Source organism: Amphibalanus amphitrite, unplaced genomic scaffold (genome assembly GCF_019059575.1).
Source record: "Amphibalanus amphitrite isolate SeventyFive unplaced genomic scaffold, NRLGWU_Aamphi_draft 000044F_arrow, whole genome shotgun sequence".
NCBI lineage: Eukaryota > Metazoa > Arthropoda > Thecostraca > Balanomorpha > Balanidae > Amphibalanus > Amphibalanus amphitrite.
In genome coordinates this window covers 1,422,140-1,441,276 of record NW_024881540.1, presented here as the reverse complement: position 1 = coordinate 1,441,276, position 19,137 = coordinate 1,422,140, and the positions used below count along the sequence as shown (strand labels likewise).

The 19,137-nt window shown below is 50.0% G+C and overlaps 1 protein-coding gene across 8 annotated transcripts; it reads right to left on the bottom strand.

Moving 5' to 3' along the window:
* Positions 1-120: 120 nt before the first annotated feature.
* LOC122377453 (TLC domain-containing protein 3A-like) lies at positions 121-18,298 on the bottom strand. Of its 8 annotated transcripts, none has more exons than XM_043357495.1 (8): positions 18,152-18,294; positions 13,157-13,216; positions 12,682-12,729; positions 9,018-9,154; positions 4,412-4,697; positions 4,059-4,160; positions 3,651-3,779; positions 121-1,930 (listed from the first exon to the last, which is right to left on the bottom strand). In XM_043357495.1, exons 2-8 carry the CDS (start codon positions 13,163-13,165, stop codon positions 1,787-1,789), a joined length of 855 nt encoding a protein of 284 aa, XP_043213430.1. In that variant the 5' UTR covers positions 13,166-13,216; positions 18,152-18,294; the 3' UTR covers positions 121-1,786. The 8 variants fall into 8 exon arrangements, with proteins under 8 accessions (XP_043213430.1, XP_043213434.1, XP_043213432.1 ...); XM_043357499.1 differs by lacking the exon at positions 18,152-18,294 and adding an exon at positions 13,564-13,676; XM_043357497.1 differs by lacking the exon at positions 18,152-18,294 and adding an exon at positions 13,619-13,676.
* Positions 18,299-19,137: the final 839 nt, after the last annotated feature.

The following is a 19,137-nucleotide window of genomic DNA, read 5'->3' as shown; positions in this document are numbered from 1 at the left end:
CCGCCATCTCATCACAGAAGAAATATAATCCAAGAAGCAGTAGCATTTTTTATATGAAATGAAAAATGGGGCAATAAAACAAATTGTAAATTGCATCCGCCAACGAACATAAAAATAGTATGAAATAAAACACGCTACATGTATTATGGCGCACATATAAGCAAAGGTGAGACAGCCTAAGCTCTACAACAATCGATCGATTCACACACGATACGTTACCAATAGTACTCGCCGTTCAATGACCAGATAAGCACACAATAAGTAATAAACATAAATCACTAACAGCTAGACGAGCATCACAAGTTCGTAACAGCAGACAGTTAAATACGCTCGCTAAGCGAAGACACCCACACTGCGCACAAAGGCACCTTTCCCAGCACACTATGCCGACAGACTAGATGACGATAGACAGCAGCTATCCCACCGCGGGCGAATCGGATCGGAGTAAAACACAGCGGCAGTGGGAAGCGCGGATACCAGCCGGAACGCAGCGGCGAACAGTCAACTCAGCGGCTACCGCTACCCGAATTAATCCACTTTGGCGGAGTCTTGAATCAGATGCCGCACGGCAAAGAGCAGAACATTAATTGCTTGGATCAATGCACATCATCGCTCGCGATTTCAGTACGCAATGGACTTTCACTTTATGCTACGGATAGCATCCCATAATATGACCAGGAAAGAACGCTATTAGAGACGTCCCCTATGGTTATCCCCTATCCGACCCCGGCGACGCTTGCCCTACTGTGCGTGCCCTGTGCGCTATCCGCTACACCGGCCACGGTGGAAAGTCAAAGCTGCACACTCACGCACACACACATCCCGCGCCGTACCAATAACACAGCCCCGTTGGCCACCGGACAATTTCTCATCGAAAGTTATCACAGGAAGGACCCTGCCCCCGAGGGGAGATGCGACATTGCAACACGTCCGATTAAGACACTTTTCTGCACGATGGTAAATTCGAGGGCACATTGAAACGGAGGCTGCATACAACGCTTGGAAGGGTCCGTTGTCACAACAAGCACACATTTGTTCCCTTTTAAGTAGTGATGCTGCGCATGCTGAATGATAAAGATGTGATTCTACAGATCTCTCATAGTTCAGCAGAGATGCATCGACGATAGCGATATCATCATGCACATCTAAACATAAGCCGAAGGTATCTAGAAATTTAAGTAAAAAGACTGCTAAAGCATGAGGATATAATATATCCCCATGGAAAATTCTCCGGCCAGCTTCTCCAAAGTTATTAGGAGATATGGCTTAGCAGTTAAGTAATTAGTTGAAACACTGAAACAAACATGGGAGAATGCCTCTTCAATTTATCATTGTGTATACCTACGCTCCAAATCTTGCTCCAAAAGTTTATAATCACTCATCCAGTTAGGGTTCCAACAACGAGAAATACAATGTTGGATACGTGAAGCAATTGAGTTTCAAAGCAGCTGCAATCAACTAGTACTGATGGACAAAATATAAGGCATGTTTTACAACTTTTCCTTTGAATTAGTTAGTCTTCAAATTAAGTAGCAATTAGATGTCTGAGCTCAGAAATAACATATGGATGGTCATCTACATCAGGTACAGATCCTATGTTTAGGTGAAAAATCACTGTGAAGTGAAGGAGCTAGCTTGTGAAGATGCACAAGCCGTGTCGGGCGGATCGGCTGCACGGCTCATCACCCGCAGCCCGTGTTCCCTGGCCAGACGTATGGGGGATGCACGCAGTGACAGAGATGTGACATGGGTCTAGTGTGAGCCGGCCACAGAAGGCAGGCGGCGACTACTCCTCCTTGATGTCTTGTCGGGCGTCGCCGGAGCGCAGCACCCGCACGGCGCCGCGGGCCATCAGAGCGAACCAGTGCAGCTGCAGCGCCAGCATCAGCACGTTACCCGTGTGGCAGTACCACGGAATCTTGGCCAGCACCTGCCGCGGCGGAGGGTAGGGGTTAGTGAACCGTGGACCAGAAACCGGCAACGAAGTACACAGCCTCACCCCGTCTGTATACACTTCGGCTGGGTGGCTAAGGTGAGACTGGACTGCAATGCAGGAAAATCCTATCTCAAGGGGCAATTTAAGTTCAAAGCTGATTCCGTCCGATAGGAAACTCTTATCGTGAACGCGAAGTGGGATGGTTTAGGGGTGGTCCGAGCCTGGGGAAAGAGCATGTACACTTCAAACAAACACATCACCCTAACCGAGCATCCTTGCCTCAAAATGATTCATTCTGGTGTCCTGGTGAGAAAATATCCAAACGCACCCTAATTTTGCCGTTCCGTACCACAGCGTACAAAATTACCGCATACAAGCTCAGTAGAACTTCTCACGTACGTTTTCCGGTCAGTGGCAATATCACCCTTCATCTGGCGTTGAAAATGTCGACAAAATGCCACTTGACCAATGCGTTCTTTTATCTAATGTCTATTAGCCCGCGCCCGGCTGGGGGTCCTGGATTTCCACGCCCTGCTGGGGGGGGGGGGGGGTGTTCGAACACCCCCCCCCCTTCTAACTCGGCTCCTGGGCCACGTAGCGATACGCGGAAGGCGGCGTTCGAAAGAGCGTAAAAAATAATGAGGAAATAACTTCGGTCGATTTTCTTGTCAGGTCAAAGGTCAGGTCACCAGAGGTCATTGAAGGCAAAATTTCGCCGATTTCCAGGTCGAATGTCGACGATTTCCAAGAAGCCAACGCATAACTCGGGAACCAATAGAGCTACAGCGCCACGGAAAAGCGCATTCGATAGCGCTATTAACGCCCTTTCTGAGTAATTTTCTCAGATTTGACCTAACGTCAACGGTTTTGCCTGCAGGGGGCAAAAACTGCAAAAATAGCCGATTTTTTTTGGAAAGTTTTTTCTGCAATAACTTTTGACCCAAGCCTTGTACGAGCTTACTTTTACCGGCATCGTGTTCCTCTCGTCAAGACGCATCGAATGAACTATAACTTGACCTTGAAAGGTCAACTTGAAAATTTGACCTCAGGTCAAAGTCATGACCTGACCGGAAAGGGTCATGTTGCATATCAGTCGATCCGTATCGTCGAGCTGAACACATCTAAGGCGTTTTCATCGCTCTAGCATGCCTCTATCAAAAGTTATTTGCGAAAAACTGTTAGATACCATTCGTGACCTAAGATGACCTCAGGGCATAAACAGGGGTCACGGACACCATTCCCATGCTCAGTGTGTCTAAACCACTTGTAATTCAGTGTTTGGGAGTGTTTATAATGTCTTTCGTCCAAAAGAGGCGCATTTCAATTTTCTCCCATTGACTTATAATGGGGAGGCCGCAAAATTGACCTGACCTTAGGTCATTGATATCAAAATTCTGAGATATACATTTTGTACATGGTATTGCTCTTAGCAATCGCTGAAAGTTTCAAAGCGATCGGTCACTCGGTGTAGCTATGACAGACATTGTAACTTTTTATGAGGTGAGGTCACTTCAAGTGACCTGGTGACCTGACCTTGAATGACCTTGGTCTGAAATTTTCACAACATGTGTAGAATTGATGTATGATAAGGTGTACCAAAAACGCGCCGCCGTTTTTGAGATATTTGCGAAAAACCACAAGGGGGGTGTTCAAACACCCCCCCCCCCCAGCATGGCGCGGGTTAATAACCACGAATCGTTGGAACATAACTTACCTGTATGACTGACACTTCGTACGTTCTTGCACAGGCGACGTACATAAACGGAAATATGAGAATGCGGCAGATGAAGAATGCAACCACCATCATAACACCGTTCACCTTGTATAAGAGGGTGGTCTTTTTCTGAAAAGAAAGGGGACATTTCGATTTTCAATGTTCACTGATAAAAATAAGAAGCAAGGAATCAGAACACGCCATCATAAGCAAGTTTGTGAGCAAAATACGCACAGTGCTGATGTCTAGGGCTGTATTATCGCACTGTCATTTCATGCGAGTGAGATAGGTATTAATTTTTAAGCGATCCACGTACGACTTGTGCAGTGTGCTATGGGGAAAAATCTGAAAAAACTGAGACCGTAATATTTAGTCGGACCAACGTCTTGCCTACACAGCACTACTCACATCAAACGCGGCCAGTGTGGCTCTGAGCGCGACGAACGGTGTGCTCAGCTCCAGAAGGAAGAAGCAGCCGATCACAAAGTCGCCCCTGCTACCGCGGAGGTGCTGTAATATAACACAGGACACATCGGATATGTTAGGATAGCGAGCATGGTACTGTCAGCCAGGGAAGACTCGTTTGTCATTCTGATTGTTATATCGGTAGCCCAGGAAATCAGCACGATTAATAAGATATTTACAAAATTATCGATAACATATGTAAACGCATTCTCAGAGATTAAGCCGTTGCACTACCCCATGCGCGGTTCGACCCAGAACAGCGGCGACCGCACACCGTCTGCGAGCTCAACACTCACCAGCGCCACTGGGCCGCCCAGCAGCGTGATCGCCACGTGGTGGACGATCAGCAGCCGCTTGACGCGCACAAAGTCGCGCACGCGCTCCAGCAGCGAGCCGCGGTACTCGAGTTTGGCCGCGTGCACGCGGTACATGGCCCAGATGTCGTAGACGAAGTAGAGCAGCACCAGCCACGTCCAGTCGTAGATGAGCGGCGCGCGCGCGTTGATGATGTCGTGCCCGGTGCGGTTGACCGTGTACCAGCCGACGGCCACCGCCATCAGCGCGTTCACCGTGGCCACCATCCTGACAGAGCGGAGGACCAGCGTGTAAGTGTACACACTATGTATGTATGTAGGTGGACGTATACAGGAAGATAAGCAACATGCGACAATGCTAAGCTGGCGGAAACAACATTACTCCGTCTCCGATGCACAAGGCCTAAAACATCGATAAATGACGGAATCACGAGTGAATATCTTTTCGCAATTAAACAACAGAGTGCTCTCAATCAACAGAATGTTCTAAATGACAAATGGCGACCGTAAGGCGCACTGAAAGTGCTCTGCCGTGACAACCAAGAAAAGCGTAACTCGCATTTTTTCGATTTTGAGATTTTGATACGATTAGATAGAGAATAGCAATCTCCATCTTTCTGCAAAACCGTTTTTCGAAATTCGTATAATTTTTCGAGTTATATCAAATTTTCTTTTTCGAGAAAAGCGTAAATGTTTTTCATCCTCCCTGACCGCAAGCAAAAAAAGCGTAACTACAAACGCAGCTATTAAAAAAGCGTATCTGCAGCGGTCAGGACGATGTGATAGGCAAGAAAAGCGCAACTAAGTAGTTGCGCTTTTCTTGCTTATCACCTCGCTGACTTTTACGCACTTGCGCTTTTTTGCCTTTCAGGTGAAAGCATAACACTTGGTAGAAGTTTAATTTTGCCAGGAAAATTTGCATTAAAAATATATTAAGCCCTTCTTGCTTGCGTTTGCCGCCTTTCTATGTTTCACCAATATCTTCTAGTAGGTATCGGGGCGTTTAAATGGAGGAAAACTGTAAGATAAAAGCAACCAAAGTTCAAAACCACCAACTTGAAATAGTAGGTATAGGTATGGGGTGCCATGCCATACCCTGGACCAAGGCCACACGAGCGATATCAAATAGTTTACTTTATTTATTGTGGTGCATGCTCGCTGTGAACTCTATCAGAAGCGTGTGCAAATTGCGGTTTAGGAGCAGACTTGGTCTCTGAAGAGGTTTAGAACTGAAGCGATAAAAAAAAAAACGGAACAAAGGTCCACGTGCAGCTAAAGGAAAATGTGAAATCAGGAGTAGAGTCGAGCGAGTTCTGGTGAAATAGGACGACCAGGGGCGGGATCTTCCCACCTGCATTTCGACATCCCAGCATTAAGAGAGGCGACCCAACCCCACATGGCCGCCCGGCCAGCCAGCACCGGCAGAGCTGACCATATGGCCGCCCGGCTTGCCCGGTCTGCCAGCCCCGACAGGGGCGAGACCCCAAGGCCTGACCTGCCAGCACAGACAGGGGCGAGACCCCAAGGCCTTCTGACCTGCCAGCACCGACAGGGGCGAGACCCCAAGGCCTCCTGACCTGCCAGCACCGACAGGGGCGACCCCAAGGCCGCCCGACCCGCCAGCACCGGCATAGGCGACCCAACGGCCCCACGCCCGCCCGGCCTGCAAGCACCGGCAAAGACGACCCCACGGCCGCCTGACCCGCCAGCATCGGCAGAGGTGACCCCAAGGCCGCCCGGCTTGCCCGACCTGCCAGCACCGGAAGAGGCGATACAAAGGCCGCCAGGCGTCCCGACCTCCCAGCACCAACGGGGGCGACAGTCGACAACGTTGCCGCCCGGCCAGCGGCCTGCCTGACCTCCCAGCACCGACAGGGGCGACCCCAAGGGAGCCTGACCTGCCAGCACCGAAGGAGGCGACCCCACGGCCGCACGACCTGTCCGGCCTGCCAGCACCGACAGATGAAATCCCGCGGCCACCAGGACTGCCAGAACTGACAGGGGCGACCCCAAGAAAGCCTGACCTGCCAGCACCGAAGGAGGCGACCCCACGGCCGCTTGGCCTTGCAGCACCGGCAGAGGTGACCCCACGGCCGCCCGGCTTGCCCGACCCGCCAGCACCGACAGAGGTGACCCCACGGCCGCCCAGCTTGCCCGACCTGCCAGCACCGGCAGAGGCGACCCCACGGCTGCCCGGCCTGCCAGCAACGGCAGAGGCTACCCCAAGGCCGCCAGGCCTGCCAGCACCGGCAGAGGCGACAACGTGGCCGCCCGGCCTGCCCGGCGTGCCAGAACCGGTGGAGGCGAACCGACGGCCGCCCGACCCGCCAGCACCGGCAGAGCTGACCATTCGGCCGCCCGGCTTGCCCGACCCGCAAGCACCGACAGAGGTGACCCCACGGCCGCCCGGCTTGCCCGACCTGCCAGCACCGGCAGAGGCGACCCCAAGGCCGCCCAGCCTGCCAGCACCGGCATAGGCGACCCAACGGCACCACGGCCGCCCGGCCTGCCAGCACAGACAGATGAAACCCCGCGGCCGCTCGGACTGTCAGAACTGACAGAGGGGAAAACGTGGCCACCCGGCCTGCCAGCACGAAATGAGGCGACCCCACGGCCGCCCGACCTGCCAGCACCGGCAGAGTTGAGCCCACGCCCTCCCGGCCTGCCAGCACCGGCAAAGACGACCCCACGGCCGCCTGACCCGCCAGCATCGGCAGAGGTGACCCCACGGCCGCCCGGCCTGCCAGCACCAGAAGAGGCGACCCAAAGGCCACCAGGCTTCCCAACCTCCCAGCACCAACATGGGCGACAGCCGACAACGTGGCCGCCCGGCCTGCCCGACCTCCCAGCACCGACAGGGGCAACCCCAAGGAAGCCTGACCTGCCAGCACCCAAGGAGGCGACCCCACGGCCACTTGGCCTTGTAGCACCGGCGGAGGCGACCCCACGGCCGCCCGAATTGCCCGACCTGTCAGCACCGGCAGAGGCGACCCCACGGCTGCCCGGCCTGCCCGGCCTGCCAGCAACGGCAGAGGCTACCCCAAGGCCGCCAGGCCTGCCAGCACCGGCAGAGGCGACAACGTGGCCGCCCGGCCTGCCCGACCTGCCAGCACCGGCAGAGGCGACAACGTGGCCGCCCGGCCTGCCCGACCTGCCAGCACCGGCAGAGGCGACCCCACAGCTGCCCGGCCTGCCAGCACCGGCAGAGGCGACCCCACGGCTGCCTGGCCTGCCAGCAACAGCAGAGGCTACCCCAAGGCCGTCCGGCCTGTTCGGTCTGCCAGCACAGACAGATGAAACCCCGCGACTGCGCGGGGCGGACTGTCAGAACTGACAGGGACGAAAACGTGGCCGCCCGGCCTGCCAGCACGAAACAAAGCGACCCCACGGCCGCTTAGCCTTGCAGCACCGGCAGAGGTGACCCCACGGCCGCTCGGCTTGCCCGACCTGCCAGCACCGGCAGAGTTGAGCCCACGCCCTCCCGGCCTGCCAGCACCGGCAAAGACGACCCCACGGCCGCCTGACCCGCCAGCATCGGCAGAGGTGACCCCACGGCCGCCCGACCTGCCAGAACCAGAAGAGGCGACCCAAAGGCCGCTAGGCTTCCCGACCTCCCAGCACCAACATGGGCGACAGCCGACAACGTGGCCGCCCGGCCTGCCCGACCTCCCAGCACCGACAGGGGCAACCCCAAGGAAGCCTGACCTGCCAGCACCGAAGGAGGCGACCCCACGGCCACTTGGCCTTGCAGCACCGGCGGAGGCGACCCCACGGCCGCCCGACCCGCCAGCACCGGCAGAGCTGACCATACGGCCGCCCAGCTTGCCCGATCTGCCAGCACCGAAGGAGGCGGCCGCTCGACCTGCCCTACTTGCCAGCACCGACAGGGGCGACCCCACGGCCGTCCGACCTGCTAGCACCGGTATAGGCGACCCCACGGCCGTCCAGCTTGTCCGACCTGCCAGCACCGAAGGGTGCGACCTGACGGCCGCGATTGCTAAGCATGAAGCATGAAGTCTTAGCATGTAAAGTCGTGAGCTATTTCGAAAGGCATCTAGGCATCCGAAATGGAGAAAAGACGTTTTCGTCCTGGCGTATTTGAAACACCGCATGTTCGCCGATACCATAAGATCTCGCAAGCAAAAGAAGCGTAACTACGTAGTTACGCTTCTTTTGCATTTCGCTATGGAGCCGCGCGCTGCACATACGGTTGCCGGACTGGAGTGAATGTAGTTACGCTTTTCTTCCCTACATGCCTCGCTGCAATTTGAGCATCGAGTGAAAAGCAAAAACACCTTACACCTTTTTCTAGCAATATCTTATATGCCACGTAAAAAATATTAACACTGTTAGGTTCAGTGCAGTATTGCGAACAGTTTGACACCAAATTTTCTTTGATTGTTTAAGAACCGTCGATAATACAAGGTAAAACAGAAAAATCGCTCTCCTGAAAAATCGTCAAAAGCGAGTTACGCTTCTTTTCCTTTTCACGGCAGTGCTGAGGTGGTACCGGTCGCAAGAAGTCCAAGCGAGCTGGACACTACAAGCTGTCAGGATTTAAAATAGTGGAATGAGTCACCTCACTTACTCTTCGGCGACTAGCAGTATTTTCCATTCTGGTATTGAGGACGTGCCTATGCCACTTTTGAAAGTGTTGAGAGTCACCGTGTGTAGGGTGTGTAGCACACAGGTGCCGAGGGCCACCCCCAGCATAGTCTTCCACCCCTGAAATACAGAGAAAACACGGATTAAGACCTGGTGCTAATGTGACATGCTAATGTGACCTGCGAATGGTCATATGCGGACCTATTCCTTCATTGAAGCTCGCTCGCGAGACAAAATTCACACCGGCCATAAAAGGTACAATGGCGATCAGACCCCGTACAACTTACAAGACCTTTTCTATCCTGCTTGATAAGCCTCTCATTTTACATAGCAAATTACGAGGACATCAAATGATGAAAGTGCAAACACTGGGCAGTTGGGCACCGTTTCATGCAATATAATAGTGTCTGATTGTTAACGAAACATGTGGTTCAGTGACAAGCAGTTTGGCGGATGATAGCGGCGTCCACACTCAATGCATGCGTTTTGATTGGCTACTAAATAAGGCAGAAAGCAGTTTTAGCGTTATCGCCAATATCTTCAAGTACAGTGATAAGAGATGGTTCAGCTGTCAGATGAACTGGTCCCTTTCTCGGTTCTCCAGTTGTGACATTTTTATGAGAAAGCTTGTCATGACAACTGATCTGAAGCATTTTGTGTGAAAAGAGACTAAAATGTAAAGAAACCTAGGTATGCATCAAGGTTTCGAAGCCAAAGTCGTTAAGATCATGTCAGCAGTTACCCAGCTCAGTGCGGAAACTTATAATACCATTACAGACTGGTTCGCCTTCGCAAGGCAATACAAATTCCTGAAGATCAATCATAATTTTCCTGCAAAACCTCCCCTGCAGATCGACCCTGAGTCACTTTGCAGAGGTGTCCTACTGAATGGGTTTGCAGACTAAGAAAAGAGCCAAGTCCAATGCAAAAGAGCCGACCTTCACATATCACTGCGAAGCGAAACTGGTTTCTCAGTTATCTCGTTTGTCAATGCCATCTCTCGTGTTGCGTACCCCTGACCGATATCGTACTATGCCATTCGCCTCTGCATTCAACATTATCGTTAAAAGGGGTAGTGCTTTCGCACTCAGAATCGTATCTACTATCTATCATACTCATTTTTCAGAAATGATGCATGCCAATAACTAACAAGCACCACAGAATGCACTGGTATGTTATTATTTTGAAGAAAAAAAAGCATATGCCTCACATTCGATGTATTACAATTTATGGGTCATAACTGGTCGGAACAGTCGTGCAATATTTCAGCTTTCTATTCAAGCGCTTAACAAAATGAAATAGGTACCTAACTCAAGCCTAAGCTACACTAGCATGAATTCCGACGTTTTTTCGGTTTCTGCGGGATTTCGGTTCGCGTCATCAAGTTCGCCTCATAGCGAATGCATTGCGCAAGCTACACTGCCAGTCTGGCGTCCCGTGGAACGAAAACCCGCAAAAACCGACGAGTCGGAACCGAAAAAAAGTTCAGAGCTGTGAACTTTTTTTCGGTTTCTGCGGGATTTCGTTTTAGTGATGAATGATTAGAAGTGATTGTTGCTAATAATACTGTTACGATGGAACACTTTCAAATGTAAATGATGAAAATGGCGTAATTCATGATAAAAGAAGACAAGATGTGTTTCAAAACTCATCATTCTACTTCAAATATGATAACTGTAATTAAGCTGACAAATGATTATGATCGAAAATATATTCTTGTTAGTTGTAAAATCTTTAAAACAATTATTTAATTATAATTTTGTTAAAACACGATAACATTAAACACGATTAATTAATTAATTTGATCACTTATCCATCACTATGCTGTAAACAACACCGTCCACGCGGCGGCCGCCCGGAACGAAAAAACGCAGAAACCGTAAAAACGCGGAAACCGAAATCACGCAGAAACCGAAAAAACGCTGATAGGGTAGCCTGAGCTTCATCCTCCAACAAAATTATTTTGACCGTATCGAGCCACGAGCACCTAAAAGACCATTTAACTTCGCCATGTATAATAGACTAAGTGCCCTTTACTACTGACATCTGGACAATGAAGAACAATTCGTAACGTTATAAGTGAGGTGGCCACTTCCCAGGCAGGTCCCAAAACGTGTGAGAGAGTAGCTCCCAGCTGCCTGACCTGCCTATGTAACTAGTGTTTACTCACAGCACCCAGTAGGCGCGATAAGGTTCAGTTCCGGTGGCGCGATTGATAACACAGCGCTCGGCACATGTTGATAAGCGTGTTTACCAGAGGCTTACAAAACCCGGTTAGCTCTCGATAGGGGCCCCTGCGTTGATTAGAGCCAGTGAAGGCAAAAAGAGTACCGAATATATAAGCATTACGTCTAGAACACTTATCTGTGGCAAGTTGCAAGAGAAGCGAGACTTGATTTGTCTCGCACATCTTGCGAGACAAATCAAGTGCATAACTGAACACTTTAACAAAAGTCTGAAATCAAACATATTTGCAAACAATATAAGGTAAAAACAAATGATGACAAATGATGATAAAAAAAAAACAAATGAAGACGCCGTGCGTCGCTGGGACAAAGTTGGACGAAGAGAGCTAGGGGTTAAGACTACGGCAGGGACACTGCTGAACGCTGATCATCTGAGCATGTATGTCGGGACTAATAAGAAAAAAAAAACATTCACAAAATTAGGAACTAGAAAATTCTGGTAGATAGTTTTCCAACTCTTCCTAACTCAAGTACCCAATGCCGCCACACAATGCATTAATGCACATTGCATAACACATAATCTGCCGCCTAGCCGCTGAGTGGGCAGCGCGGTAAGGCCCGCGTGACCACAGCTCCCCCACCGCGGAGATCGTGTCCCATCGTGTGCAGTTTGCAGTGTGCAGTCGAGGGCAAACTGCAGAGTACAGGGCAAACTGGCGCCGTAACCCGCCGTAAGCAGCGGGTGGTCAACTACAGAGCTCTGCGCCACATCCTGCCAAACTACGGCGCACCAGGGACGAGCACATATATCTCAAGGCAAGATATGCCCACGGAAAACTTCCAAAAAGAAAATCTAAAAAGGTAACGAAAGTATAAAAGAAAGATGATATAAAACACATCTATAGAATACCGAAACTACAAAACGAAAACCAAACTACATGAAAAAGGAAGGCGTCTCTTGAAATCTTTATCTCCCGACATGATGTCTTCATAACCAAATTGATAAGTATCAATCATGCGAGAAAGAAAAACGGAAAACCCCAACGGTCGAAATCATACCCGATGGTAGGCCCCGTCACCACAAATAACCGGCTATCTGGTGATGAAATCGACCTACGCGAAATTTAAAATATTCAGGCAAAAGAATATCATTCGTCACCTTTCACCATGTCGAATACCAACTTTGCGAATCAAATCACAACATTCTCCTTACAACAAAAGAATCAGAAATGCCCATTCCCAATGATCATAAAAAGCTATCAAATAATAAATTCAGAGCTATAATACGGCAAGCGAAGAAGCTGGAACCTCAATGTTTCCGAACCAAGTGAAGTGTCATCGTGCAAAGCTATCTCCATGCAGCCAGTGTGGTCCAGTGAGTAGTTGCAGTGAGCGCTGTGCAAGCTACTCGGCTGGCCTCGGTCGGCCCCTACCTCGATCCGATTCGGTGTCCGGATTTACCTGTAGGCTGCTGTCATCCCGCGACGCCGTAAAGAAACGAAACATCAGCTGTAAGGAGGGCAACACGAGGGGGCCGTCCATTACTGGTCCCAGGGAGAGCCAGCCGCCGCTTCACAGGGCCGTTGCGGAGCTTACAAACTATGGACATTGTAGACTGGACCTTAGTGACACCATCACAAATGGCAGCGGTCCCCACCAACTACCCCGTCCTGGGTCTGCCTAATCGCTCGGCAATCTAGTTTGAGTAATCGCACGACTTTACCACAGAGAATGACACGTACAAAGGGGTGGCGCGCCCAAAGCGGGTTAGTTGACGCGTACTGATGCGAGACCGGCACGCCCACACACCCACCAACATTCACAGTTGCACCCCCGCTGTTAGTCAAAGCCGACTCACTAACCCGGGGAAACGCACCTACCGAAAACCGGCCCGGTTACCCGGCTCGGACTCGGGCGACGCTGCGAACGTACTCACCATGAACATTGTACCAGTTGTGTTACGTCGTCACCAATTCAATCAACAATTCAGCCAGGCCTGGAACAGAAAGACATGTGTAAGTCAGGGCCGCGGTGGCTCATTGATATACGCGTGTGTATATGGGAACGGGGGGGGGGGGGGCAGTCGGAGCTTGTCACACTCGAGCAGTTTTTTCTTTTATTTTCATGCCGCCAATGGAGCAAAGTCCCACCGAGCATGTCCAATGCTTTCTATGGGTCTATGGAACACTTTTTATTCCGTAAGCGCAGTCTTGCGAAATTCCCACTAAATCAGGCAAACGGTGAACCATGAGTGGGGATTAATAAGCAAATGCAATGCTTCATATACTATATTTTCAGAATATTGGTACCAGTGCAAAAAAAAAAGAAGTGTATGTTGAGAACCTGTGGTCTTGAGTCTTTCGACCGCACACACTCAATTATAGCAGCTGCCACTTGCCACCACAAGACACTCCCTGCTGCACCCTGCCGCCCCACGCGCACACCGGACGCACTCTGTTGGAACAGTTGGCTCACAGTTGGCTCACAGAGCGAAATATGGACCGTCACACCGTGACTGGGCGGTCCGTAAAGGGCCAGCGACCACGTGACTGGGCGGCGCGGACAGGGCCAGCGACCACGTGACTGGGCGGCGCGGACCGGGCGTCTGGTCGGCACACGGCGAGTCCAGTCCGCCGGCCTCCAATCTCCAGACGAGCCCACTCAAACCGGCGCTGACCGACTCGAACCCCGAACTTCAAACCGCGATCACAGCGTAAAGGCCTGGCTACACTATGCGTTTTCTTCGTGCGTTTTTTGCGTGTTTGCGTGTTTTGCGTGATATCGTTCTAGAAAAAAGAACGATATTACGTTTTTGTGATGTTTTTCACCTTAAATTTTAGTTACATAAGAGTTATATTAGCTTTTGTATATAACCAAAGTAAAAATTATATTGTTTATAACTTTTTCCTAGAACGATATTACGCAAAACACGCAAACCTGCAAAAACGCACGCAGAAAACGCATAGTGTAGCCAGGCCTTAATGGGGAGGAGCTGAGACAGCGCTGTGCCATACATACTGAGTGTTGAGTCATGGTGGGGGCCGATAGCCGCGCCGCTCGGCCGCTGGCCGCCAGACACGACTCGGTGGCGTGATGGGGGTGGGGTGGCCGGTGGCCCCTATCTATCACACCCGCCACGTGGCCTGGAGGACGTGATGGGGGCGGGCCGACGGCTCGCACTGAATATCTTCGTGTGCGCAAATATTCGAGCACAATTATTCGACCACTGCAGTCTTCGTACTCGCGGGTCTACGTCCATCCACATCAGGATATCTGTGAACATGACCCTTAACCCACAGCACTCCCTAACCCCTTCACCAAATGTAACCCAAAGATCCTCTACAGTCTACCCCTATCAGAGACAACAATTCCGAGAGCGTGAAACTATGGAGGTGAGTACGGGAGGGGGATCGAGACCAAGACATCCTGATCCCAGTTTGAGAGATTATATCAAAGGTAACGTTTCCTATGCGTGGATTAAAAAAAGGTTATGCGTGGACGAAATAATTGCGAACACAGATTGGTAGCGACGGAAATGTTCGAGCGTCATGAAGGCCCGAAAACAGTATTTCAAATGTATTTATAAGTCTTACATACTTATACGAGAAGGACAATATGTAAATATTTGCCTATATGAATATAAGTGAAAAATAATATTTGTGCAAGAGATTCTCAAACAAACGCAGACAAACCTCTGCTGACGAATATGTGGTTTGTCAGTCCCATTCTATAAAAAGGTTAAACACAGGAACCATTCAACTAACAACCAGTCAGTTTAACTGCATCGCATATTGAAACCGAAAAAACCTGGAGTAGAATGCCTCTTGGGGCTGCGGTGCACCATTACGGTAAGAAATCACCTTTCCCGCATCTGAATGCGGGAAAATCGTCCTTGCAGCCAGCAGTACCCACGCTTATCGTCCTTGTAGCAACCGGCTCCTGGAGGTCTTTGACGACTGACTAGTAGCCACTAGTCATATACCCTCGCACTCAGCGAACGTGGCTCCGCTGGCAACGAGGAACGCGCCGCATCGGTCGAAACCAGACTGGAAAACATCCACACACTACGCCGGACGCCCAAGAGACCCTCATCGCAAGTGATTTTGCGCTGAAATTTCTGCATGATTTGCGCCGAAAGTTGGGCGCCTATTTGCATCAAAATTAAGCAGCCATTACATAAAGCACAAGTGTGCACATCTACCGACCAAGGCTATGTTAACCAGACAGAGCGGTGCGGGCCTTGGACGCTCTCCCATGTCCGAATTAGTTGATGTTTCAATGGAAACCCAATACCACAATAAGCGTAGCGCACTGTATATAGGTACCGTCGTGCCGTGAAACAAGGCCCGGGCCGGAAGTTCCGGGGCCACAACAATCGGCGGGGCAGTGTATTCGAGGCTGGCGGACGCCGGCGAGGACCAGGCAGCGGAGCAGCACGTGCTCCAACACATCAGCCTCTTGTGCGAGCACCGCTTGTCCGGGCACTGCTGGCACGCCGCGGAAGGGAGACGGCAGATTCGGTGCACGTACTGGAGCGTAACTCGGCCGGTTCATTATGCGGCCTCGCGTCAATATAGCGCGACAACTGGTCCGAGTTACTATCCAAGCCACTCTTCGGGAGCACGCTGCCATTCCCCATCCCCGGAGAGGACAGAGAGGACGCGGTTTCGGTGCACCAGATGAGGGCAGGCCACTGGGGCCCCTTGCTCCAATACGTGCACCGAATCGGCTGTCTCCCCTCCGCTGTGTAACAGTAGTGCCCGGACAAGCGGTGCCCGAATGTGTGCTGCTCCGCTGCCCGGCCCTCATTGGCGCCCTGAGTGGAGGTGTGCCCACTGAGTGTCAATTAGTTCACTGTATCCGCACAGACGACAGAACATGGCAAGTGATTCTAGTCATTTATGACCTTGACTGGTAATGCATTTCACTGTATCTAGGTGTCAGTTTGGAGTTAAATAAAACACTGCAGATGTCCCCTTGTCCCAGGCCATGTGTATGTCGAAGAAGTCCTCCGGATTCGGGTCCTGCCATGCAGCGTTAGGTACCGTAAAATGGGGTGTTAAGGGACAGTTTTGAGGTGTTTTGTTATATAACTCAAGAAGGGTTGGAGATAGAAGCATCGAATTGTCAGCATTATATGTGGAATTTGGTGCTTTACATGCCTGCCACATTAAAGTTTTTAAGATTTATACCTGCATATTATTTTTTATTATTTTTCATCACTGTCCCTTAGCACCCCAATGTGGGGTGTTAAGGGACACCTATATTATTCCAAGAAATGGCCATCAAATTCCCACAATTGGGGTGTGGAGGGGCACACAATTTATTTATTGAGATGTTTTGCATATTCTGTCACAAAACAAGTCAGGTTCATTCACCACTAATGACCTTTTTAGCCAATTACGTGTAATGCTGTTTACGCTTGTGGAAAATGTGCTAATTATAAGGTAAACAGAACCAAAAAGTAATCTTCTGTCATCAATAAAAACTCATGTTGAAGCTAGTCACTTGTCATTATGTTGCCCTCTTTGTTTTGGCCTTTTTATGATGACATCACATTTACATACATCAGTCTCCATTGACCCATCATTGTAAAAGAGGGTGTTGAGATGTTTTGTTACATAACTTAAGATGTGTTAGAGATAAAAGCATGAACTTGCCAGCATTTTATGTGGAATTTGGTGTTTTCCATACCTACTGAAAGAAAACTTGATTAAATTATATTTAGATTTTATCTTTTATTTTTTCTTCCCGGTCCCTTAGCACCCCACATTCACCTCAAAATATGCATGTATCCGGAAAAGAGGAAGAGGATGATGAATGAATGGGTGGATTTGCACAAGTTTTTCAGGAAACATGTGCAATGCAATACATGTGACAATACACCTATGCATTCATTTTCCTGTATGTTTGATGCAGTCTTGCAATGCAATCCAGCCATCCAAGAAACTTTGCACGAGACGTTTTCTTGGATGGTTTTCTTGGATAGCTTGATTTCATCGAGGGCTTCTGTTTTAAAGAAAATTTGTAAGCTTTGCTGTACTGTTAAGTAATTAGAACTGCCTGTATTTCAGTACCCAACGTGTAGTTAACGTTACTGTATTTTATTTATGCAAACTTCGGCCTTTTTAAGCAGATAACGAACGATATTAGGAAACATACAGGAAATAATATCTAGGACTCTACCGCGACGAAATATTTCTATCTCGAGTTTTCAAAGAATTTCATGCACTCGGCCAAGGCCTCGTGCATGAAATCCTTTGAAAACTCTCGATAGAAATATTTCGTTTTCGCGGTATCGTCCAAGAATGTATATTCCCTGTACACCCACTAGTTTATGAGGTACACACAGAGTTTTGGAGATGTTTCAATTTTGTGAAAAGGTAGTATGATTTTCAAATCCATTTTTGAACCAAATCACTTGCATGAAAAACCATAGCATTTTGTCCTATGGTCAAGAGCAAAACAGTGTCAACTACCACACTGAAGTTTTTATTGAACCTTCTCAAATTAGGAAGTTAATATGACTCAAAGTTTTTCCCATGCAACTGTCCCTTAACACCCCACTGTCCCTTAACACCCCATTTTACGGTACTATATCTGGACACCCCAGTGAGGTTCATTTTAACGAGTGGTAAGATCAATATGAATACACAAACCTATCCGATAATACCTGTCTTCAGAAAGGTCATTATGAAATTGTTCCCAAATTCAGGTGCGGCATTCCCATAAGGAACACTGGCAGCGCCAGCACTCCCAAATTTCAATTTGAGAACACAGCCCAGGTGGTTAACTGCTTTAGAAATAAGAGAACTATTTGAAACTACACTGGGCTTTACAATATCAAACTCTTTCCCAACAATATTGAGACAAATATCAGGTGGTTCATGAATCATGATCATTATATCTTTTTGGACGTTCTATTACCTACCTTGACCTGCAAACCTGCAGAATTGGCCGGCTGGCAGCTGGAAGCTTAGATAACAATGCTTGGTGTACAAAAATGTTTTAATATCTGGTCTATCAAAAACAGTTATAGCTTTGACCACCTATAATGCCTATACCAATTCGACCCAAGGCCGTATAGAGAAGGTAAAACCGTCCCGGGGTTTTTGCCGCCCGAAAACTTTAACATTACGTGACGTCACTGGAGACTTCGGCGCTCCGACGGTCGGCGGCGCTGCATGGTTATGTGTGAGGGTTAGGCATCCCGGCGAGGCGTCGTAAATGAAGGAGTTTCGAGTACCTATTACACATTCATTATGTTTCATGGATTTACAGGAACGGCTACCCCTCTGCCAGCCCCACCTAACTGTAATGTAGCTCGCGGCCTCCCGCCTCGGACCGGTAGCCTGCTCCTCCCCGAACGCCATTCCTTCAGCCCTGGCGTGTTACGACCCCCCCCCCCCTCGCGTTTGGCCCCTGATTGAGCTAGAGCTTCGCGGAAAGAACGAGCGTGTTGCCCGTAAAGAGAGCAAGCCGATGATGCCCAATTTTAAGGTCCTAAGTCATCGGATGACCTCCCAGGTCAGGTCAATGACCCAAAAGTCAGGAAAATCGGGACCTGTTAGAACGTCGCAAAGGGTGGCTGCTATGAGGTTTTTCGGGGCGCTGCTCACGAATATCACGTTAGTTTTGATCACAGATGATGTCTTTATGCATTTAGGCCAGGTCGGGTCAGGTTGCAAGTCAGGTCAACCAGTGCCTAGGGGTCCTGCCGAGCCGGGCACTAGAGGTGCTGTGGGATCTGAGTGCCAGCGGTCAGCCTATAGGCCGCACTACAGTGCGGCAGCTACTAATGGGTCGAGCCGAGGCTATACGTGGAAACACGTGCCACATGATGCGGGGCTGAATCACACCACGTGGATGACCGATATACCCTATCAGTAGCACCCCCAGATTCGGTAACGCCTTCGG

What these genes read in the sequence shown, in the direction of transcription:
- LOC122377453 (XM_043357495.1), bottom strand. An exon ending in TGGGCGGCCCAGTGGCGCTG is followed by an intron (nt 4,161 to 4,411) that starts GTGAGTGTTGAG and finishes GTTATATTACAG; the next exon opens with CACCTCCGCGGTAGCAGGGG. An exon ending in ACGAAGTGTCAGTCATACAG is followed by an intron (nt 1,931 to 3,650) that starts GTAAGTTATGTT and finishes CCGCCGCGGCAG; the next exon opens with GTGCTGGCCAAGATTCCGTG.